We start from the raw sequence: 21,878 nt of genomic DNA, 5'->3' as shown, positions 1-21,878 counted from the left end.
TCCCTCACCAGTGGTGGTGATTTCCTACTTTACAATTCAAAGTGAGGGTCTCACAATGTTCCTCCACTATTTTAATAATCGCTCTCAAATGTGTTCAGAAAGGCTCAAACTACGTCACAATCTTCTTAAAACCACGTCACCTATTCATCAACGTGCTGAAAACAAAATCAATATTAAATGGTAATCCTAAAATGCTTGATAATACGTCCCAAAACTAAAACTTGTGAAAGCTCCGACCTGGTCCAAATACTAATACTACTCTAATATTAGACAAATAAAATAAAAAATTACTAAAAAAAAAGTGGCCAAAAATGTGGACAAGATAAAAATATGTGCAAAACTAGTCAAATATATGGACAAAACATGGAAGGAATATGGAAAAAAGTTAATAAATATATATGCCACAAACTACTTAAAAAACATGAGAAAAGTGGTCAAATCCATGTGCAAAACTAGGCACATACTTAACCAAGAAACTAGTCAAAAACAAAGGAAGAAAAACTAGTAAAGCCATAAAAACTGATCAAAAATATGGACAAAACTAGTCAAAAAAAATCTGTCAAAAACTAGTAAAAAAAAATAGACAAGAACCATCAAATATATGGCCAATGAACTAGTAAAATACATGGACAAAACTAGTCAAATATATGGCCATACCCCCCCCCCCCCCAAAAAAAACAACCCCAAAAACAAATAGATAAAACTCGTCGAGAAGAATTGGGGGTAAAACTCAAAAAACTAGTCAAATATATGGGAAAAACTAGTGACACACTGAGCCTAGAAACTCGTAAAAAACAGAGAAAAACACGAGTAAAGAATAAACAAAACTAGTCACATTTATGGCCAAAAAACAATAAAAAATATGGAATAAACTCGTCAAAGAGAATTGGGGGGACCCCCCCCCCCCACAAAAACAATGTCAAAAATAGTTAACAAATATACTGTATGCCCCAAGCTACTCAAAAATTGTCAAATGTTGTTTTCAAATACCCGAGTACGTGTAGGGGGTCTACAATTTACCCAAAGAACAGGAATTTTGAAAAGAAACTGTCAAAAATATGGAAAAAGTAGTTAAAATATGGAAAACTGGTGACAAATATGATAAATTCTAGAAGAAAAACAGGTTTAAACGCCGACTGAAATTAATGACAAAAAAAAGAAAACTAATATATATAAATATATATATATATATATATATATTTACTTGTCAAAATTATGTCCCAAAGAAAATAAACACCAAAACGAGACAAAAATCTGCCCCAAAGTCCAGAAGTAGTGAAAAATATACTGACAATTAGAGAAGAAAGTGAGCAGAAGTTTCATGTTTTTAAAAGTTCTAAATTTTTATTTACTCAAAGTTTTTTTTTCAGTTTGGGAGCAAAGAAACTTTCCCACTTCTCAGTAACGTCGCGTTCCAGTTGGTTCCACAGTGTTTGTGTCTGGAGCGTCGACGTGTTAAAGGACTGGAAGGGTTGGAACACACACACACACACACACACACACACACACACACACACACACACACACACACACACACACACACACACACACACACACACACACAGGCACTGCAGAGTCATAAATAAAGAGAGAAACATATTTATCGTCGTCGAACCGTCGAACCGTCGAACCGTCGAACCGTCGAACCGTCGAACCGTCGAACCGTCGAACCGAAGCCACTTCCTGTTCACTTCCTGTCCGTCTGCTCGGTCCACACACATGCAGCTGCTACAAACTCCGGACTGTGGCGGGAAGCGGTGAGCCGACTCGTCAGTTGGCGGGTCAGAACTGCACGGCGCTGGGCGGGATGTCGAACATGGACGGGTCGAACTGCTGCCCTCTGAACGGCGAGCCCTCGGCGTCCCAACCCTTCTTCAGCATGTCGTGGACTTTCTGTGGAGACGCAGAGGAGACGCCGTGAGGACCGTCTCCATGACGACACGACGCTGGACCACAACATGTTACCATGACAACGATTACAATAAAGACTATGGACCATCTTCCTCCTCTAACGTCCAGATTATAGAGCATCTTCCTCCCACTATAATCAAACAGACACTCTGAGGGATTAGATTACAGTCTATTAGTAATCACTGATCTGTTAGTAACTGTAATCCGACTCTCACCATCTCGTGGCTCTGCGGTTTCCCCTGCAGCTTCTGTTGGTAGTCGAAGGTCAGCCTGTCCAGCACGGCGTGCTCCTCCTCGTCCATCGTGGCCATGGAGCGCTCGCGGTTGATCTGGTTGATGTCGATCTCCTGCTCTCCCTTCAGCACGGCGTTCCACCAGACCTCCGACATCTTGTTGAGCGACAGCTGAACACAGAGACCCAGGAGATTAGGATTTGTTTTTTTTAGATTACAGCTCACGGCGTGGACGGCGTGTACGTACGACCACGCAGCTTCCCGGCTCCAGACTCCACAGCGAGTTCTCCGTGTTGATCTTGTGCGTAAAGTCTCCGTCCATCAGCGTCTTCTCGCCGGCGCCGTCCCGCACGCTGACCCGCACGCTGCCGCTCTGCAGGCTGACGCTGACCTGAGGACGGCACGGCCGGCATTAGCTCCGCCCCCTTCACCGCCGGCCCCTCCCCCGCGATGATCGATCTAATCTCACCTGTCGGCCTTTCACCACCGTCTTGGGCACGAAGACGCGGACCTCCACGTCCATGAAGTCCTGCGACCAGCTGTACTTGTCCCTCACTGCCCCGTTGTAGCTGTCCGGGTCCGACTGGAAGTCGTCCTGACCGCTGCAACACAACCACCCACAGCCGCAGATTATTTATGGGATTATTCACTGTTTCTCAGCAGGAACTCGCTCCAAATTAAAAACTTTTTTTTAAATTCATCTTGTTTTGCTGATCATATTTTTTATTTTAAAGAGTATTCTACTGCAGTTATTTATTTATTGAATCAGCAGTATTTCTTATTTTACCTTTACTTTTTGTGTAAAAATTTAACATTTAAATACAAAATGGTTTATTTGTTATTTGTAATTATTTTACCTGAACCGTGTTTTTAATACAATTTTCAAGTATAAAAATTTATATTTAAAAAAATCCTCCCGCAAGCATATTTTTAAAAAAAGTTTTTTTTTTTAACTATAGTCCATTTATTTATCTTTAGTTTAAATATGTTTAGTTTATTTGACTATAGCTTCTCTATACATTGGAAATACTTGATTAATCCCAGAAGGAAACTCTTGCAGCGTTGCTCCAAACGGACAACAACTTTAAATAAATAGTATAAAAGTTAAAATATCAACACGGCAGAACAAAGGTCAATAAGCATTAATAAACATTAATATATATAGGGCTAAGTTGGGACTGATATATAGTTTAATTGTCCTTAGTTTATCTATCTACCGATGACATTTATGTTTCATCTTTTCATTTTATAATTTGTTTAAATTTTAATCGATAAAGTTCCAGTATTCTTTACACATGTGGAGGAAAAAATCTGAATATATTAATTATTTTTACACTTTATTTATTTTTGTTTATTACCAGAACAAGTTTTTTCACTGTTGCAGATTAGCACAGATTACAGCTCATTTGTGAATAGTGTGAATTTTGCACGGGAGGAATGAAGTATCTCTGTATCTATATTGGGCTTGTTTGTTCTTTTGTAAACCAATTTTTTTTATTTAAACTAACAAAAACTAAGCACAATTTTTTTAAAACATCTTTATTTATCTAACTTATTTCATTTTTTTTTATTAATTTGTGTATATGTGTTTGTTAAATCATCTGAACTATAATTAAATCAATTATTGGGCTTTTATATTCATTTGTAAGACTTTTTGTTCTTCATTTTTATCAATGGATTTATCCTTTTATTTCATTATTTGCTAAAATGAACATGTATTCACAGCTGAAGCGTATTTCATTGATGTTTTTGAGTTATTTTGTAATTGTGTAAATGTTTGGATGAAGTGAGATTTTCAACTGAACCGACCCGTTTCCAGACGGCTGATCCTGCGGCGGCGGCGGCGCTGCTGAGTCGCTGCTGGACGTCGACTCTGAAGCAGCAGACGCAGCTGCGCCGTCCGTGACGGAGCTCTCCTCCTGCTGCTGCTCCACCTCTTGTTCCTCCTTCTTCTCCTCCTCCTTCTTCTCCTCCTTCTTCTTCTTCTTCTTCTCCTCGGCGTTCTCGGACGAGACCTCCAGCTCCTGAACGGCGGCGGGGACTCGGGCGCTCTCCTGCCTCCTCTGCAGCTCGCTCAGCACTCGCTCGCGGTCCTGAACTGCCACCTTCTCGAACATCTGGAACGTCTGGGGGGGGGGGGGGGGGGGACTAATCAAAACTATTCCAAAAACTAGCACAAAAGTACAACACATCTTGCTAAAATACTCTTATGGCCAACACTCATGAAAAACTTGCCTCAAACTGATCGAGATAGTCCCAAAACTAGACAACAATGTGGTAAAAGTACACAAAACTTGGCCATATTAGTCAGAAATATGCCAGATCATCATCCCAGAAGTCTAAATCTTGCCCAATACTACCTCAAACCTAGTCAGAAACGTGGCGAGTACTCGGGCTGAAATTAGTGGAAAACATTGTCCCAAAGTAGCAAATTGACCTCAAATACACATGAAAGAACTACAATATTACCAAAATAAAATTGCAGAAAATATATCTAATTTGGTTAATGATATTTATAGCTACATCGTTCTGATTAAAAATACAAAACAAATATAGAAATAACTCTTTCTTTTCAGGCTGGGTTTCTCATTTCTGTTTGAAACAGCCACTGAAAGTCAACTAACAGATTTGATTGATTAATCGGGAAGTTTGATGCTTTGATTTTCCAATAAAGTTGTTAGTGTTTTCCTGACGGCCGTTGCCATGACGACCGCAGCATCACAGCTCACCTTCAGCACCATCCGCTCGGCCACCCCCGGGGGGAAGCCCATCCGGTCTGTGGGGCCGGACAACAGCCGGTAGAAGTCCGTCTTCCGGTACAGGAAGCCGAAGTAGACCCGCAGAAAGTCCTCGATGTTACCGACATGTTGCAGGATCCCGAGCAGCGCGGTGTCATACCGCTCCGTCATCTCCGGGGGCGACGCCATGACCCCGCGAACCCGCTCAGGGCGCCGAGAACGACCGAGAAAACCCGAAGAACCCCGAGCCCGAATAACACTGACAGAGCCCGAGTACCGGGAGTCTGTTAAAGCCCTTGAAAGCTCGAATACCGGGACACCGTTATAGCGCTGAGGAGCTCGAATACCGGGTACCGGATTCCCGGAGAGACCCGTTAAAGACCGAGACTGAGAGCCGAGCGCGCGGCGGCACCGAGCCCCAACACCAGGAGTCCGATAAAGACCAAGAGAACCCGGATATCAATAGTCCGATAAACACCGAGAGAGCCCGAACACCCCTGAGCGTTAATACCGGGAACCGAATACCGTTTAAAACAAATATATACAAGTTTATAAACAGCACCAGGCGGAAAGCGATTACCGTCTCTACTCATCCGGGTCAATATTCAAAACTTCCGGTGATATGACTTCAGAATAAGAGTCCGGTATATAGATTTTTTTAAATCAATATAAACGTTTGCCGAAGTGTGAACAAAAGTCGGAGCAACCTCTTCCCGAACCTTCCAGATGTTTTGATGTGTTTTTCGGGGGCTGTGCTCCCAATGGCGCGGGACGAGTTACATGCAGAACAAACAGCAGAAAAAAGATAATGACGATGATGATAATGATAATATTTAAAAATTGTAACCTAGGATAGTAATCTTTGCGCCTTGCCACTGTGGTAGGTACAAGAATAAATTACATGAATGATAAAGGTGCAATTGTGAGTAAGGCAATGGAATTAATTATCTTGAAAAATATTGCTTGTTCAAATTGTTTTTAAGGTTAAAAAAGAAAAGGTTCAATTCTGTTTTATTCTTTCTGTTTCCGTTTGGTCCAGCTTTATTGTTGTCCGGTTAAAAAAATAGAAAACTTGTTCCACTTCTGAGGACACTTTTCTTTTAAATGAAATCACACATTGTAGTTTTGTCATGAGTTATAATTCATAGCAAAGTTCCTAGATTTATTCAGGATTTTTTTAACTGTAAATATGCTATATTTATTCGTAATAAAGGAGATTAACGTCATCTCATTCAGTCGACCGGAAGTAAAGATGGCGGCGTCCTTGAGCTCTGCCAGCGTGAAGCTGCTGGTGAGAAAAATGTTTAAATATCTTCATAAACCAGAAATACAGCGTGGCTGGGTTGATTAGATTAATTCATAAAGTACTTATATGTTGTAACTCAGAATCTAGATCACCGATTGGTTCCTAAAGGACACTTTTTGCTAATAAGCGGCTCTTCTGCTGCGTTCAAAGTGACTTAAACAACATATTCTTATTGAACAACCCGGTTTCTGTAGCAGCTTTATTCCTCAGGCCATAAAACTCTTGAGCTGCAAATAAGTCTGTTATCAGGTCTTGAGGATGCAATAATCTAGTGCAAATATCGCAAATCCAGTGCAATAATTTATCAGTGCAACTCCAGTGTTGTGATGCATCGTTGGCACTTTAAATGTGTTTTTATACTTTCTTGTTTTTTTAGACACTTTTTAAAAGTCTAATTTGAACCTTTTGCAGAAAAATCTCGTTCTTGTATGCGCCTATGGTGTGTATGTATGAATGACAATAAAGATCTATCTATCTATCTATCTATCTATCTATCTATCTATATATCTCATTGATGCCAACTTTAAAGCTCCATGACTGAATCCATCTGCAAACAATCTGATCCTCAGGTTATGATAAAGCAAAGTGTGGTTCAGGCTCCGTAGGCTGTAAGAGAAGCTGTAGAGTGTTCATACTTTTGATTTAATACGAGCAGGAAAAGGGTCAAATCCCAGAGCTTTACTGTATTAATTGATCTTGATTTCTAAAGCACGTTTCATACAATCAATCAGGAGTCTTAAAGATAAGTTTAATAGCCATAACCAGCCCACAACAGGCTCCTGCTATAGGAGAAGATTTTTATTTCACTATATTTTGCACCTGAAGGTTTCATTATGATTGTTGAGAATAAAGTCGTTTTTGGTTGTAACTGTGAAAACTTCTGCAAGAACATACACTTTAAAAAAAAAAACCTGTGCTCTGCGCCACATCAAAGTTTAAATCTAAAGGTTGATACGGAACTATTTTATGAGTCCGGCCCACTCCGGATGTAATTGGGCCGTATGTGGCCCCTGAAGTGAAACGTGTTTGACCCCTCCCCTCCCTGCAAGAGATGCAGCACGAAATGCTTTTGTACCATTTATCTATGTCTTTCTTTGTTTTTTTGTGTGCAGAGCGTTGTGGCTCGGTCCGGCCCGTTCTGCCGTGGCGTCCACGTCACGGCGCCGTGCTGCAAGGTGAGCGCTCCAACCCCAACAGACTGAGGCTCCAGCGAGTAGATTTATGACGAAGAGAGAATGTGGGTGACGCGTAAGAGTGAAACAGTGAGGAAGAAAAAGAAAGAAGGTCATTGTCGGTGTCCCAGCAGTTTAAACCTACAGCAGCTTCACTAGAAATGGTCCAAAGTGGCCCGAACCGTTAGCTTTATTAAAGAAAAGCCTTAAGCCCAACCTTACAAGTAGAGACGATGTCAGCCTCCCTGACTGAAGCTGGGAGGTGGTTCCACACGAGAGGAGGAGAATGTCACAGTGACACATAATGAAAGTGGCGGGGGAACAAGCATGACTGTCAATACTTCATCTAAATCAACATTTTCACAGCAAAGAATATTTTATCCTTCAATGAAAAGCATGAATGATGCGTAGTTATTCAAACATGCATCAACATTTTGGAAATGAAAAATTAGATTGATCATGAATCCATAGAATTAGTCTCAGCCGTGTGGATTCTGCTGATATCATTTTGAAAGGTATAGACCACGTCATATCAATTGACCAGTCACGTTGCGAGTTGTGTACTCGCGGTGATAATTCTTCATTTCCTGAAGATTAAATAGTTTTTTTGTTTTTGACGTTTGTTGTTGTTTGACGTTGATCTTCGCTCTTCTCCTCCCAGAACCAGGCGGCTCGCATCCGAGTCGGGAAAGGAGACCGAGGCGTGACGTACGAGCAGGCGCTGCCGCCTCATCAGATCGGCCACCGGAAGGGCTGGTTGTCTCAGCACACTTGTGAGCATCTCCAATCAGCTCCTTCTATTCCACATGTTTACGTCACCACGTCCACCTCAGGCCGTTTACACAAGTAAACTTTTTCCAAGTGAAAATGGGAAAAATCTCCTCACGTTTTCTGGAGCCCGTTTAGACACAACGGTGCTCCAGAGCTGCTTTTGTATTAAACTGCCTACTAAAATAGAACAGAATAGAACTTTATTTATATAGCACCTTTCACAAACATGAGTCACAAGGTGCTTTACAGCACTAAAAACAGAAAACAATGAAACAGAGATAAAATCAGTATAAATATAGAAGCAAGAAAAACATAGTTATAAAAAAAAAATTAAAATTGAGCAGCCTCAGGTCAAAAACCAGAATAAAACTGTAAAAAAATATCTAATAAAAAAAAATATCTAATATATATATATATATATCGTAAAACAGTAAAATAAAAATAGTTCAATAATCTACTAAAAAAGACGACTCAAATGGTAAAAATCATTAAAAACTGCTTATAAAGGGTCAATTTGCTCATGCAGCTAAAACTACTCACCGCGGCTATAAATAGCTAAATATCTGAAATGTCTAAAATAACCAATAGGGGTGCATCAAATAGCTAAAGTGGAAAAATCACAATTAATTTCATGAAATATATTAATCAATGAAATGTATTGATCAATCAATAAATCCTCAGTTTTTGTACTTATAGCAATTTGGAAAAAATAAATTCTTGATTATATTGTATTATCAATATTCAATTTTAATTGAATCTTAACTGGAATCTAATCATTATTTTTCACTTTTTGGGGGGGGGGCGAGCTGCGTTACATTAGAATTTCCCTTCGGGCATTAATAAAGTGCTCCCTTTTGTCTTCTCTTAACCATCCAGTATATCAGACTGGAGCGACGACAAACTGCTGCTCAGACTCCAGAATATAAGACTGTGTTGTTTTAATTGGTAAAATGAAGACAATCTAGCCGCCGTGTGCGTTTTGTGGCCGACAGCGAACCTGAGAGGCGAGCCGGGTGCGTCCGACCGCGTCATAGAGGACGTCTTCATCCGCCGCTTCATGTACGGCACCTTCCACGGCTGCCTGGCCAACGAGGTGGTCGTGAAGCGGCGCGGCAACGTGCTGGTGGTCTGCGCCCTGATGCTCCAGAAGCTCCTGCCGCAGAAGTTCTACTTCATGATCGGCTACTCAGAGTCGCTGCTCTCACACTTCTACAAGTGTCCCGTCAAGCTGGAGGTCCAGACGCTGCAGGACAATGTCATCTACAAATACCTCTGAGGAAAACGCATATATTTATTCGGTTTTGACGCCGGCAGATTCTTTAATGTTCGCTTTTTTTTTTTTTTTCTTTCTTTTTTTCAAATAAAGCAAACTGTTTAAACTCAATTTCACTTCCTGTTTCCTGAACTAAACGCCCAGAATGAGCTCAGGTACATCAAAGAATAACTCGTCGGTGCAGTGGTTCTCAACCTGTGGTCCAGGACCCCCCCCTCACCGCCCCCCTCACCTGTCCTGCTTAAAATGCCAAAGAAAATCAGAATAAGACACTTTTCTTTAATTCTAAACTTCCCAGTAAAACATGGGGGAAGATACTCTACAATCTGGATTATGTGAAGTTACATTATTGGGAGGAAGATGTTCTATAATCTGGATTATGTGAAGTTACATTATTGGGAGGAAGATGTTCTATAATCTGGATTATGTGAATTTACATTATTGGGAGGAAGATGCTCTATAATCTGGATTATGTGAAGTTACATTATTGGGAGGAAGATGCTCTATAATCTGGACGTTAGAAAAGAGTTATTGGAGAAAACAGGTCCAGCTACGGCCAAAGCTAAGCTGTTAGTCTCACGCTAAATTACTGGCTAATGCTAAAGTGACCCGCCATCTACTGCTCAGGACAAAACCGGTTTAAAAATAAAGCTAAAAAAAAAAACTTAATTCAGCAGGTCAACAACCTTTTAATCCTGACAAAACAACCACACACCACCGTTTTGTACGTCTTTTTTTATATTACTAATTTGTTGCGAGCATGCTACTGTAGCTAGAGGCTAACGTGACTAGCAATGGGGCTTTTTTTTTTATTTATTTATTTTTTAAATGTGGCACGAGCCGACCTAAAACCAAAGATCTTGTGAAGAAATAAACAAGGCGAGTGTTTAAATGCTCCTCATGATTTAATCTTTAATCAGCTTCATCACAGTGCAAAATTCATTCACATTCTCAAAAAGGCACTCGGCTCTGGGTTAAAGCATCCATCTTTAAAAACTGTGCAAAGAATCAAGACGTTCTCTCAAGAACCAGGAAAAACAAGAACGAGGAATCACAGTAAATTTCACCGAACAAGAAACAAATCTGGTCCGAAGACTTCGGGAATAATCTGTTTGGAAGATGTTACTATGAGTTTGATAAAAAACATTGATGTCACACGGCGCAGAAATAGAGAGTGAAGCTAGCAGATTTGTCGTCACATTTTATGCGAAGTACCGTAAATTCCAGACTATAAGCCGCTACTTGTTTCCAGCCTGGCGGCTTAAACAAGGACGTGGCTAATTTATGGTTTCAATGCCACCAATACATGGGTGATGCGTTCAGGTGCATCGCGTAACTCCGACCTTTCTTTATAAATTTGGTGGGTGTGGCTTATAATCAGGTTCGCTCAATATTCCGGAAGTTATAGTCAATTTTAGGTAGAACTTATTAAAAAAAATAAAAACTTTAAACACTAGCAGTTTGTGATACATTGGCCGTTTTTCAATAAGTGTACTCGTCCGTACTTGTGAAACGTCATCCATCGGAGACCAAGTACTGATACAATTCAAAGTACCTTGATGTGTTCTGGCTCCGTCCACATTATCAAGGATGCATCAAGGCCGGACTTGGGAAGCCAAATTACCCACAATGCATTTGGCAAGAAACGGCGGAAATACTTTCTCACATCTTACAGACTTGGCGAGTACAACTCGGAAATGGCCATAACGGTTTACGCTAAGCTAACTGAGCTAGCCGCGAAGGTTTGTCTTTCATAGAATGATGTCATTGTCGAGAAATCGAGAGAATCTGGATAAATGTTGCTTAAATACCTGCAGGCTAGTTTTCACTCTATGAAATCTGTATAAATGCCAGATATAAGTATGACAAACGTTTTTAATCGAATGCTCAGGAAATAATTCCCATGACGGAATCCACTAAACGTTGGCACTGGCGATGTTTGTTTCAACGACGGCCCCAGTGCAAGAAGCAAACCTTCGTTAGAGCGTCGCATGCGGGACAGAAAGTCAACATTTTGTGTTCCTGCGACAGATTCAGGACCCGTTTACGCGACAGTGCTTCAAGTGAAAATGTATAAAAAAAAGAAAAGAAAAAAAAAAAACTGTCTTTACACAGCGACGCTTTGAAAACCATGTCCGTTTACAAAGAAACAGCAGAAATGATGTAGTTAGAATGCCAGGCCACGAGATGGCGCTGTTTGTTTTTCAACACGCAATGAAAGTTTTCCGTTTTCACCTGAAGTAGTGCAAACGGGGCCTCATAGTGCAGTTTTTTACGCAGAAGCACGTCACAGCAGGGCGAACGAGGCTCGCAAAGGAAGGAAAAGAGGTGAACGAGCTCTCGACTCGTTTTAAAAGGAAAAGTAGAAAAAGCTTATTAAAAGTTTGAATGTGTGAAAAGGATTGATAATCAATAGTGTGAGGAATCAAAATGTCGTCTCAATGTTTACGTTGATTTTTTTTTTATATCTTAATGCAAAGAAGTATAAAAAAAAAAAGTCAAGATATTGTAAACTCAGCATCTCAGGGACATCAGAGGTAAAATGAAAATTATACATATTTTAAAAATCCTTGAAAGGAGTCATCACCTGGTGTTCTCACGTATCCAGTGTTTTTTTGAATTGTATTTAAATCAGTTCTTAAAATCTGATATACCGATATATGATATATGTTTTAACAAGGAAATGTGGGATTTCCAGGTGACGACTCCTTTATTATTCAAAGAAAGGCTCATTTAAAACGTAACAAACGTCAGACAACATGTAAACAAACATCTGGTTCGGTAAATCTCACCCAGGTGAATTGACATCTTCAATTCCAATCCCAACCTCTGGACCCCAGATTACAGAGGAAAGCGAGTCCAACAACTTTTTTTGAACGCAATCTGAGGCGGGAAGTACGTTCAAATAAAAGCCCGAGGGCCAATCAGGGTCCAAAGAGATTTTTTTATGGTTCTAAAAATCTGTGAAAAATACAAAAACAAAAAAGCAAAGAAACTTGCATTTCCTATTTTAACCTCTTGACCATGTGGCTCACGATGCAAACGGACCAATCACAGCCCCCGACGTCAACGTGCACGGAGCACAAGAGGCTGTAGCTCGTCACAATTTGGTCAAAAAGCTTTTAATCGATTAAAATAACATTTTCTGCTCCACATATCTGGAGAAAAGCTGCGAAAAATTCAACCTCAAGTGTGACTTTCAGGAATCATTTGGAAAGATGTCGTGTCCCAAAGGAAATATGGGAATATTAAAAGATTCTTGGACACATCGACGCCCTAATGAGGGTTTGAACCGCGGCGTGTGAACCCACGCGGGTTTTTCCCCAATGCAACTTTCTCGCGCTGCGTTTTCCACCGGTGGGGGGTACAAACAAACAAACAAACAAAAAGAAACCCCTCATTGGACGTGGCGGCAGCCGTCGCCGACGCAGGACTGCAGCTTTATGAGCCGCTGGTTCATGGCCTGCAGCACGGCCGGGTCCACCTTCTTCACGATGTTCTCCAGCTGGTGGGGGTCCGCCGCCAGGTTGTACACCTCCACAAACGACTGAGGGACGCAGAACAAAAAAATTTAATTAAAAAAAAAAAAGTTCACGTAGGTTCATCTATGAGGGAAAGTGGGCGGGGTCAACTGGGAGACCAAACTGAAATACCCAATATATCAAAATATCAGCTTGCAGTGATGACGGGTTTTTAGTTTGGTGGCATGCGTCGCTACGATTACGACCGAGTAGCTAGCGCTACCTCCTGCTAACTGTAAGTAACAAATAAGTTTTTTCTTTTATACTGAATTTATTTAGATTTTATCGACCAGTGGGAGGGTCACAGGGAGGATCCACTACCAGAGGGAGCACTTGTTTCCCTGCGTGACATCATGAGGGGAAAATTTCTGATTCGCCTGTTTGAGCCGGCGAGGGAAACGACAAACTTTAATCATTTCTAATCTATGGGGACACATACTACTGCTAGAAGACCGGTAGAAAGTGAATTTTGTATAATATGAACCTTTAAAACACGATGTCTCTTTAAAACTTAAGATTTTTCAAGCACCAATTTTTGAAATCGGAATTCTTCATTCATTCAGATTTTATTGATGTCATCAGTGTGGACCTCAGAAAGAAAGAAAAAAAACCCTCGTTGAATACAGTAATAAAGTAGAAGTACTGTATCCGTGGGAGAAACGGCGTGGTACCTCGCTGTCGGCGAACTCGCAGTACTGCATGTTGTTCTTGGGGTCGAGCGTTCGGACGCAGGCGTACGTGTTGTTGAAGGCGTCTTCACACACGCAGTCCGGGAAACATTGCTGCAAAACGGAGGTCGTTGTTACACGGCAGGAAAAGTCACACCGCGGAAAGAAAATATCATTTTATGCAGACGACGTTGTAGCGCCGCATTATGTAATAATGAAATACATTTTCACCTCATTGTGTAATAACACATTTCGTAATAACTTGTTTATATTGCAACTGTTATTACAAAACGTGGATTTTCCACTTTTTTCTTTTTTTTTTTTAAGAAATTGTAATAATTTGGTGCACTATGTAATAAAGTTTGTCCTTTATTTGTATACATGGTTCTATGTTTAGTTGTGAGAAATAATTAGGATTCAGTTGGACTAGAATTATACGTCACTCTTTGCTGTTGCCATCATAGCGACGGTAGAACGTATTCCTCTAGATCAGGTTGAACTTTTTAGATCAGCCGCCATCGTGGCTGGTAGGTTTTTAAAGTTACTAGTCAATCAGTGTTTCTAACCAGACATTTCTATTTTCTTGAAGAAATGAAACCAGATTCTAAGTGTCACCGAGTGCATTTAATAATTCAACCCACATTCTGTAATAACTGCTGCAATACGCAACAGCTTATTACAAAATGCGATATTCTATTTATTAATTAATTTATTTTTTTGGACAAATGTGACTTATAATCCAGGAACTACGGTAGCTCTACAGATCGGAAATTTTTCTTTCGGTGCCTCCGTCGAGACAATTTAAGTGGATTTAAGTGTCATTATCTACTTTATTATCATTATTTTTCAAATAAATCAACTGGTTTCTTACCGAGAGTCCAGGACCCAGCTTGGGACAGGACGGGTCGGTGACCGGGTGTCCCTCTCCGGTGTATTCCACCAGGAAGAACGGCCGCGCCGTGCCGTTACGCAGAGAAGGAGCCTGGAGGAACGACATTCTCACCAGTTAGAAACTCAAGACGGCGTCACGTTATGAAAAAAACCTTCCAGGGAGAGAACGCAGCCGACCGACCATCTGAGAGAGGAAGGACTGTCCGTCCACGTACAGAGTGGACAGGTTGGTCCCGGCGATGTCCAGGATGGTCGGAGCCAGGTCGATGTTCAGGACCGGAGCCTGGAGGAAGACGTGGGAATTAGGTTTATTGATAAACGGAAATGTTATGTTGAGGAACAATTCATGCGACTGAGGCTTCTGTATTAGGATTAGGATTATTGTATCTTTTATGGTTATGAAGAGACAAATGTTAAGAGCATGAAGGAGGATTTCTAAACTGCTTTTTTTCCATCAATCCGCAAAAAAGAGGAAAAAAGGGAAGAAAAAGAAAAATTGTGATTTCAAAAGAGTGGTTGTGTGTGTGTGTGTGTGTGTGTGTGTGTGTGTGTGTGTGTGTGTGTGTGTGTGTGTGTGTGTGTGTGTGTGTGTGTGTGTGTGTGTGTCCCACCTGCAGCGTCTGGTTGGGTTTGATTCCCGGCCCGCGGACCAGGAGCGGCGTCCTGATGTCGAACTCGTACAGCTGTCGTTTATCGATGGGCAGCGAGAACTGGCCTGAGACACGGAGGAGAGGAGGGACGCATCAGGAGGACGAGGAGGAAGAGCAGCAGGATGAAGATGAGAAGGAGGAAGTGAGGCAGCAAAAACGGGAGAAGGGGAGGAGGAGGAGGAACGGTAAGGAGAGAACGAGGAGGAAGATAAGGAGGAAGTCAAAGAGGTTGAGGAGGAAGGAGAGGAGGGGGACAGGGGGGAGGAAGAGGAGGAGGATGAGAAGAAGCAGGGGGAGGAGGAGGAGGCGCAGTAGGAGGACGAGGAGGAAGAGCAGCAGGATGAGGAAGAAGATGAGAAGGAGGAAGTGAGGCAGCAAAAACCGGAGAAGGGGAGGAGGAAGAGGAACGGTAAGGAGAGAACGAGGAGGAAGATAAGGAGGAAGTCAAAGAGGTTGAGGAGGAAGGAGAGGAGGGGGACAGGGGGGAGGAAGAGGAGGAGGATGAGAAGAAGCAAGGGGATGGGGAGGAGGAGGAGGCGCAGCAGGAGCAGACCCGTGTGGTAGCCGTTGTCCGACGTGTAGAAGATGTAGGTGTTGTCGAGCTCCTTCACGTCGTTCAGCTTCTTCACCAGCGCCGCAACCATGTCGTCCACCGACAGCAGAGTCTGCCACCTGCAGGAGAGGTGGGAGAACTGCAGCTTCACCTCTGACCTCCGACCTGCTGGGTGCCAGCCGGCGAGCAGACGGAGGTCCTACCTCCTCCTGTAGGCGTCGTCCAGGAAGCTGACGGAGCTGTTGGGCATGGGGCTGACGGGCTGACGCAGCAGCCAGTGTTTGTCCTGGAGGCACGAGGGAACGTCACACCGTCACTTTTAAAAACCGAAGACAAAACTTAAAGAGACCCTCATCAAAATTTACTGAATATGAAATAATTTACAGTATATAGAGTATTTATTTATTTTCTCCCCTTTTTTCTTGATCTTTTTTCCATTTTCCTCTCCGTTCTTTTTGCTTTTTTTTAAGTTTTTTATTTATTACTATTACATAGTAAACATTAACAGTTGTCTCTTTCTGCAAAAAGTTTTCAATTAAACAAGAAAGAAGCTGAAAAAAAACAAAAGCTGAGTTGTTAACCAACATTTCATGTATCTTCTATTTGTTTTGTACGTTCCATACGTTCTAAAATCGACATCGTAGTAAAACAAACCACAGCTTCATAAAATGAAGTTTTTTTCCAAATAATTTGGCCGTGAGGTTTTGTTTTCACGTCGTTCGGTCTCCACGCATCACTTCCTCTGCCGTACCTTCCCCGCCTTGTTGAAGCTGCCGTCCCGCGGCGCCTTGACGTCGCTGAATTGCTTCTGGTATTTGGGCGCCGCCGTCCACGGAGAGTGCGACGCCGGAGGCGCCAGCATGAGGAAGAAGGGATGCTGAGGGCTGCGGTTGTCCAGGAACGCAAGCGACCGATTCAACTGGATCCACGAGCAAAAACACAAACGAAATACAAACATAATGACTCATTTGGGAACGAAAAGACAAAAAAAGACGGAAAGTTAAATATGAATATCAAGTAGAAAATACCCAAAGGATTATACAAAAATGCAAATTAGTTTTACTTGACTGTGTAACTACTAATTAAATATTGTAGCCAATCAAACAAACTATAGTAAAACACATAAAACAGCCAGAATAGCTGGATTTGCTAAAACTGGGGAAAAATAATTAACTGAGAAAAATTATACGGTAAAAACGGTTCAACTAAAATAATTAAAACTGGTAGTGCAGCTTTTCCCCCCAATTAACGCAAGAAAGAGAATAAATAAATAAAACGTTAAGATGATTAAAAAAACAAAAAAAGTGAACATTTAAGAAAGAAAGGTTAAAAAAAATACAAAAAAAAAAAAAAAAAGGGTTTAGACTGTAACTATGGAAACGCCTACAACGATGTAGTTAGACTGCCGTGCCACGAGAGGGCGCTGTTGCTTGTTTTTCTAATGGAACTACACGGACATGTGTGCAGGGAAGAATACGCCATCAACGTGAACAAACTCGGGAGTATCCGACGTTCGTATGGAGCGACGAAGAGACAGAATACGGGCTGGGAGTCACGCCGCTCGGGGGGCCGCCATGTTTGTTTACACACACGAGCAGAAAGAACTAGAGTTACACTCGGTAGAGCGCAGACTTCCGCCAACGCCACATTTTTTTGCGGAACCGAGTTAGCGTCACTAGCCATCAGCTCATATCGACGCCAACTCGGGTAGCTACATCACTGTGTTGCATTGAGCGGCGAGCGTCTCCATGGCAACAGACAATGATCTCCTTTCATCCCCTCCATGACGAGCCTCTCCTTTGCTTAGGAAATTAATTTTTTTGCTCAGATTTATGAAGAAATTCACGCAGAAAAGAACATAACCTCCTTCGTTGGCGAAGGAAACTATTTACCGTGGGGGAGGGGCCTATGCGCAGTAGATCGCGACTGTGAGAGAAAGGTTCTTCTTTTGGAGCCGGTACGGACAGAAAAGAGGAAGAACTTTGGGAGTCGCCCTCTCGGCTGCAGGAGTCGATGATTAACCATCAGCGTCTGCTGACTGCTCCACAAACGACACCCACTCAGAACCTTTATACGTTCCCACCAGCAGCTGATTCACACAGTTTTGGAGGTGAACAGTCACACTTTTCCCCCCATAAACGGCGTCTATAAACGCCCGCCCCGAATCTGCTGACGCGCGGTGCGGCGCGGCGCGGCGCCCGGACTCACGATGAGGTCGGTGAGGTAGTCCTTCTCGTAGCTGTCGCCATGTTTCTCCTCCTTCCCGTTGACCGACAGCGTGTAGTTGTAGTACTGAGAGTTTCCCACCTGTCGAGCGGAACAGCAATAAAGTGCGGTAACGGAAGACAAATACACACATAAATACATATATCAGGGCTGTCAATCGATTCAAATAATTTAACTAATTATTTGCACAATTTTCTGTAATTAATTGAGATTAACAGATTATTTTTGCTGATCTTGGAGGGAAACAGTTTCACACAAAGCTAAATCAACTTTATAAAAATAGTCTTTGAATTTAAATATAGTTTCTGTGTGTCGAGTCGACAGTAATTCTGTGGTTTTCCTTGAATAAATATTCATTACAAGCTTCAGTCTTCAGTAGAAAAACAATGCGAATAATCGCAATTACTTATAGAAAATTGTGCAATTAGTTCTTTTTTTTTTTTATTCGATTGACAGCACTAATACACACACATATATAAATATATATGTGCACATAAACATACACACACATATATAAATATATATGTACACCTAAACATATACACACACATATATAAATATATATGTACACCTAAACATATACACATATATAAATATATATGTACACCTAAACATATACACACACATATATAAATATATATGTACACATAAACATATACACATATATAAATATATATGTACACATAAACATATACACACACATATATAAATATATATATGTACACATAAACATATACACACACACATACATATATATGTACACACATACATACATACATACATACATACATACATATACAATGAGCAGTTGTGTGTTTTACAAAGTGGCGTGACTCACCAGTGCGTGCCACTGATCCCAGCCCGGAGGAACATGGCCGACGTCTCCGGACTCTTTTTTACCGTACTGGAGGAAGAAGACAACGTGGTTATCAGAATTTTGTGTTTTTGTAGTTTAAAGAAGTGACTCATTACGTACCGGATATAAAAAAAATAGATGTATCGATACGATTGAGTAAAGCTTCGAGGAAAACCAAACACTCATCGACGTTGAAAATACGAAGTCCTCGTTTAATCTGACTTTACGTGTTAATGTTAACATATTCCTAAAACCAGAGGCAGATTTCAGTGTTTACCGATATTCAGTCCTGTAAATGAATGTATCCCGTGGTTACCGTGGGAAATCTGCTGCTCAGCTAAACCCGCCTCTATTGCAAAGAAAACTGCACCTCTAAGCCTGCTGCTGCTGCTGCTCAGCTAAACCACATGTGCTGTACCTACTGATGCTGCTCAGCTAAACCCCGTACTGCTGTGCTACATCTGCTCAGCTAAACTTACTTCTGTTGCACTAAACCTGCTCTGCAAAACCTACTAATGCTGTAATAACTGTGCTGAAACTGCTCCGCTAAACCTTTCTGTACAGTGCTATACCTGCTAAAGCTGCTCCGCTAAACCTTTCTGTACAGCGCTAAAGCTGCTCCGCTAAACCTTTCTGTACAGTGTTATACCTGCTAAAGCTGCTCCGCTAAACCTTTCTGTACAGCGCTAAACCTGCTCCGCTAAACCTGCTCCGCTAAACCTTTCTGTACAGTGCTAAAGCTGCTCCGCTAAACCTTTCTGTACAGTGCTATACCTGCTAAAGCTGCTCCGCTAAACCTTTCAGTACAGTGCTATACCTGCTAAAGCTGCGCCGCTAAACCTTTCAGTACAGTGCTATACCTGCTAAAGCTGCGCCGCTAAAGCTTTCTGTACAGCGCTATACCTGCTCCGCTAAACCTTTCTGTACAGTGCTATACCTGCTCAAGCTGCTCCGTTAAAACGTTGCACTGCTCAACCTGATTAATCCAGCTGCTGATCTGCAAAACGTCCTGAACCCACAACAACAAATCTTGTTACATCTGCTCTCCTAAACCTGCGACTGCAGCAGCTATGCTAAAAACTTTTTTTTCAGCTCCGACATGACTAAACATGCTGCTGCTCTGCTAAACATTCTGACATCTCTGTTCCACCTGCTGGTACCTCTTTCAACACAGCCTTACTGAGCTACACTCAGCCTGCTGCTCTGCTAAACCTACAACTGAAACGTCAGACGACAGTGACATACGGACCTGGTTGAGATATTTCCCAGCGAAGAAGGTCTGGTACTTGAGCTTGTTGAGGTAGACGGGGAAGGCGAGGGTCTCGGGGCCTTTCTGCCACTGGGCGCTGGAGCAGTTTCCGCTCAGGGAGTTGTTCCTCACGTCGTGGTTGTGGGGGTACTGACCCGTCAAGATGCTGCTCCTGCTCGGGCAGCACAGCGGCGTGACTGTGAACTTCGGGCGAAAGAGGAACCGAGAGGAGGGAAGAAAATGAGCTGATGAAACACAAACGGGAAGGAGGATGTGCAACCGAGTCAATGTAATATTATGTAACAGTGCGTAAACAAAAAAAGGCTGAAAAAAAAAAGAAAATGGCCGAAAGTAAAAACAACCGATTGCAATCAGGTGAAACACATTGAGAAACAGTTGCAGTGTTATTTTATCTATTCAGGCCACGTGATACTTCTTGGGAGCAGAAAAGGAGCGGCGAGGTGAAAGAAGTTTACTCACAGAGTTCACAAACGTTGCTCCCGCGTCTCCAATTAAAGCTTTGGTATTTTTCATTGGCGTCTGAAACAGAAACAAGACCCGACAGGTGTGAAGGTACGGGAGTGTTTCGCATTCGCGTGAATAAAGTTTAATTTAAAAAAAATTCTGTTTTTCTGAATTAATGAGATAATTATCTCATAATTACGAGGGGGGGGGGGGGTTGCCGTTTCTCAATTTATGACATAATGGTTTTCTGAAAAAAAAAAATGTATTGTGTTTTTCTGAATTTATGAGATAATTATATCAGAATTATGAGATGCTTCTGAGATATTTATTATGAGAGATTATGAGATATGAATGAAAATTGACCACACACACATAAAATGAGCACAGTTGACAAATAAGACACAAAATGACCACACACACACACACACACACACACACACACACACACACACACACACACACGAATTGACCACAAAAAGACCAAAAGGCACACAGATAAAGAGCCACAACCGTCCCCCTGACTCACAATGGCTGAGGAGAGACGGTGAACCACAACATGACCGCAAAACAAACACAAAAAGAGAGAAAACGTCCACACAGACTCACACAGTTCAGTTCCAACAGGTGGAAGTCACCTGTGTGTGTGTGTGTGTGTGTGTGTGTGTGTGTGTGTGTGTGTGTGTGTGTGTGTGTGTGTGTGTGTGTGTGTGTGTGTGTGTGTGTGTGTGTGTCTCTCACCATCCCCCCCAGTGTCTGGTCCTGGTCGTCGGCCACTATGAGGAGGATGTTGCTGGGTTTGTCACACCTGACGCAGCAGGTAAGCGCCAGCAGCGCGAGCAGCGGCCACGCGGGAGTCAGCCGCAGGACCGGACCCGGACCCCCCGGACCCCCGCTCCACACACCGGACATCTCGGATCTCTTCCTCTCGTGCTAGGTCGGAGCTCGGCGGAAGGACGCGGTGAGGCGGCGAGGGGCGGAAGATGCTGACCCTGAGCAGCTGAGCAGTTCAGGAAGTGAGAGAGAGCGTGTGTGTGTGTGTGTGTCATGTGATGAAGGGGGCGGGGAGGAGGGAGTCGCGAGGACACTGTGTACAACTTCACACAACTTCACAGAACATTACATTTTACACCATTTTACACCATTTTTAAATTTACACAACGACACAACTTTATTTTTGCTTAATAAATCATATAATGTATTTGACATATATACCTGACAATTCATTTTGCTTAAAAAAACAACTATGATATTTCATTTTCTGCATACACATGCTCACAAGTAAAATATTTTGTTGAAATAAGAATGAACAAAAATCATATAATTAAATATCTATCAGTAAAGTATTTAAGGTATACGTTTATTTTGTTGTTTTATGAATATATTTTGAAAGCCCTC

At 42.0% G+C, this 21,878-nt stretch overlaps 3 protein-coding genes across 3 annotated transcripts; 1 reads left to right on the top strand and 2 right to left on the bottom strand.

The window, feature by feature from the left end:
- Positions 1-1,329: 1,329 nt before the first annotated feature.
- On the bottom strand, positions 1,330-5,501 carry nudcd3 (NudC domain containing 3). The gene is made up of 6 exons (XM_080476299.1): positions 4,874-5,501; positions 3,954-4,270; positions 2,614-2,746; positions 2,392-2,535; positions 2,127-2,315; positions 1,330-1,893 (listed from the first exon to the last, which is right to left on the bottom strand). Exons 1-6 carry the CDS (start codon positions 5,069-5,071, stop codon positions 1,783-1,785), a joined length of 1,092 nt encoding a protein of 363 aa, XP_080332425.1. The 5' UTR covers positions 5,072-5,501; the 3' UTR covers positions 1,330-1,782.
- Positions 5,502-5,925: 424 nt separating this feature from the next.
- mrps24 (mitochondrial ribosomal protein S24) lies at positions 5,926-9,513 on the top strand. Its single transcript, XM_080476298.1, has 4 exons — positions 5,926-6,173; positions 7,301-7,363; positions 8,022-8,133; positions 9,124-9,513. Exons 1-4 carry the CDS (start codon positions 6,072-6,074, stop codon positions 9,405-9,407), a joined length of 561 nt encoding a protein of 186 aa, XP_080332424.1. The 5' UTR covers positions 5,926-6,071; the 3' UTR covers positions 9,408-9,513.
- Positions 9,514-11,977: 2,464 nt separating this feature from the next.
- gnsb (glucosamine (N-acetyl)-6-sulfatase (Sanfilippo disease IIID), b) lies at positions 11,978-21,520 on the bottom strand. The gene is made up of 13 exons (XM_080477666.1): positions 21,222-21,520; positions 20,499-20,558; positions 20,019-20,222; positions 18,752-18,817; positions 17,896-17,994; positions 16,439-16,606; positions 15,891-15,973; positions 15,688-15,806; positions 15,096-15,199; positions 14,666-14,767; positions 14,465-14,575; positions 13,597-13,707; positions 11,978-12,951 (listed from the first exon to the last, which is right to left on the bottom strand). The coding sequence occupies exons 1-13, from the start codon at positions 21,390-21,392 to the stop codon at positions 12,802-12,804; spliced, it is 1,548 nt and encodes a 515-aa protein (XP_080333792.1). The 5' UTR covers positions 21,393-21,520; the 3' UTR covers positions 11,978-12,801.
- Between the last annotated feature and the right edge of the window lie 358 nt (positions 21,521-21,878).

Source organism: Lipophrys pholis, assembly GCF_963383615.2.
Source record: "Lipophrys pholis genome assembly, chromosome: 12".
Taxonomy (NCBI): domain Eukaryota; kingdom Metazoa; phylum Chordata; class Actinopteri; order Blenniiformes; family Blenniidae; genus Lipophrys; species Lipophrys pholis.
Note: the sequence above shows the minus strand (reverse complement) of the source record. Positions and strands in the feature narration are given on the sequence as shown.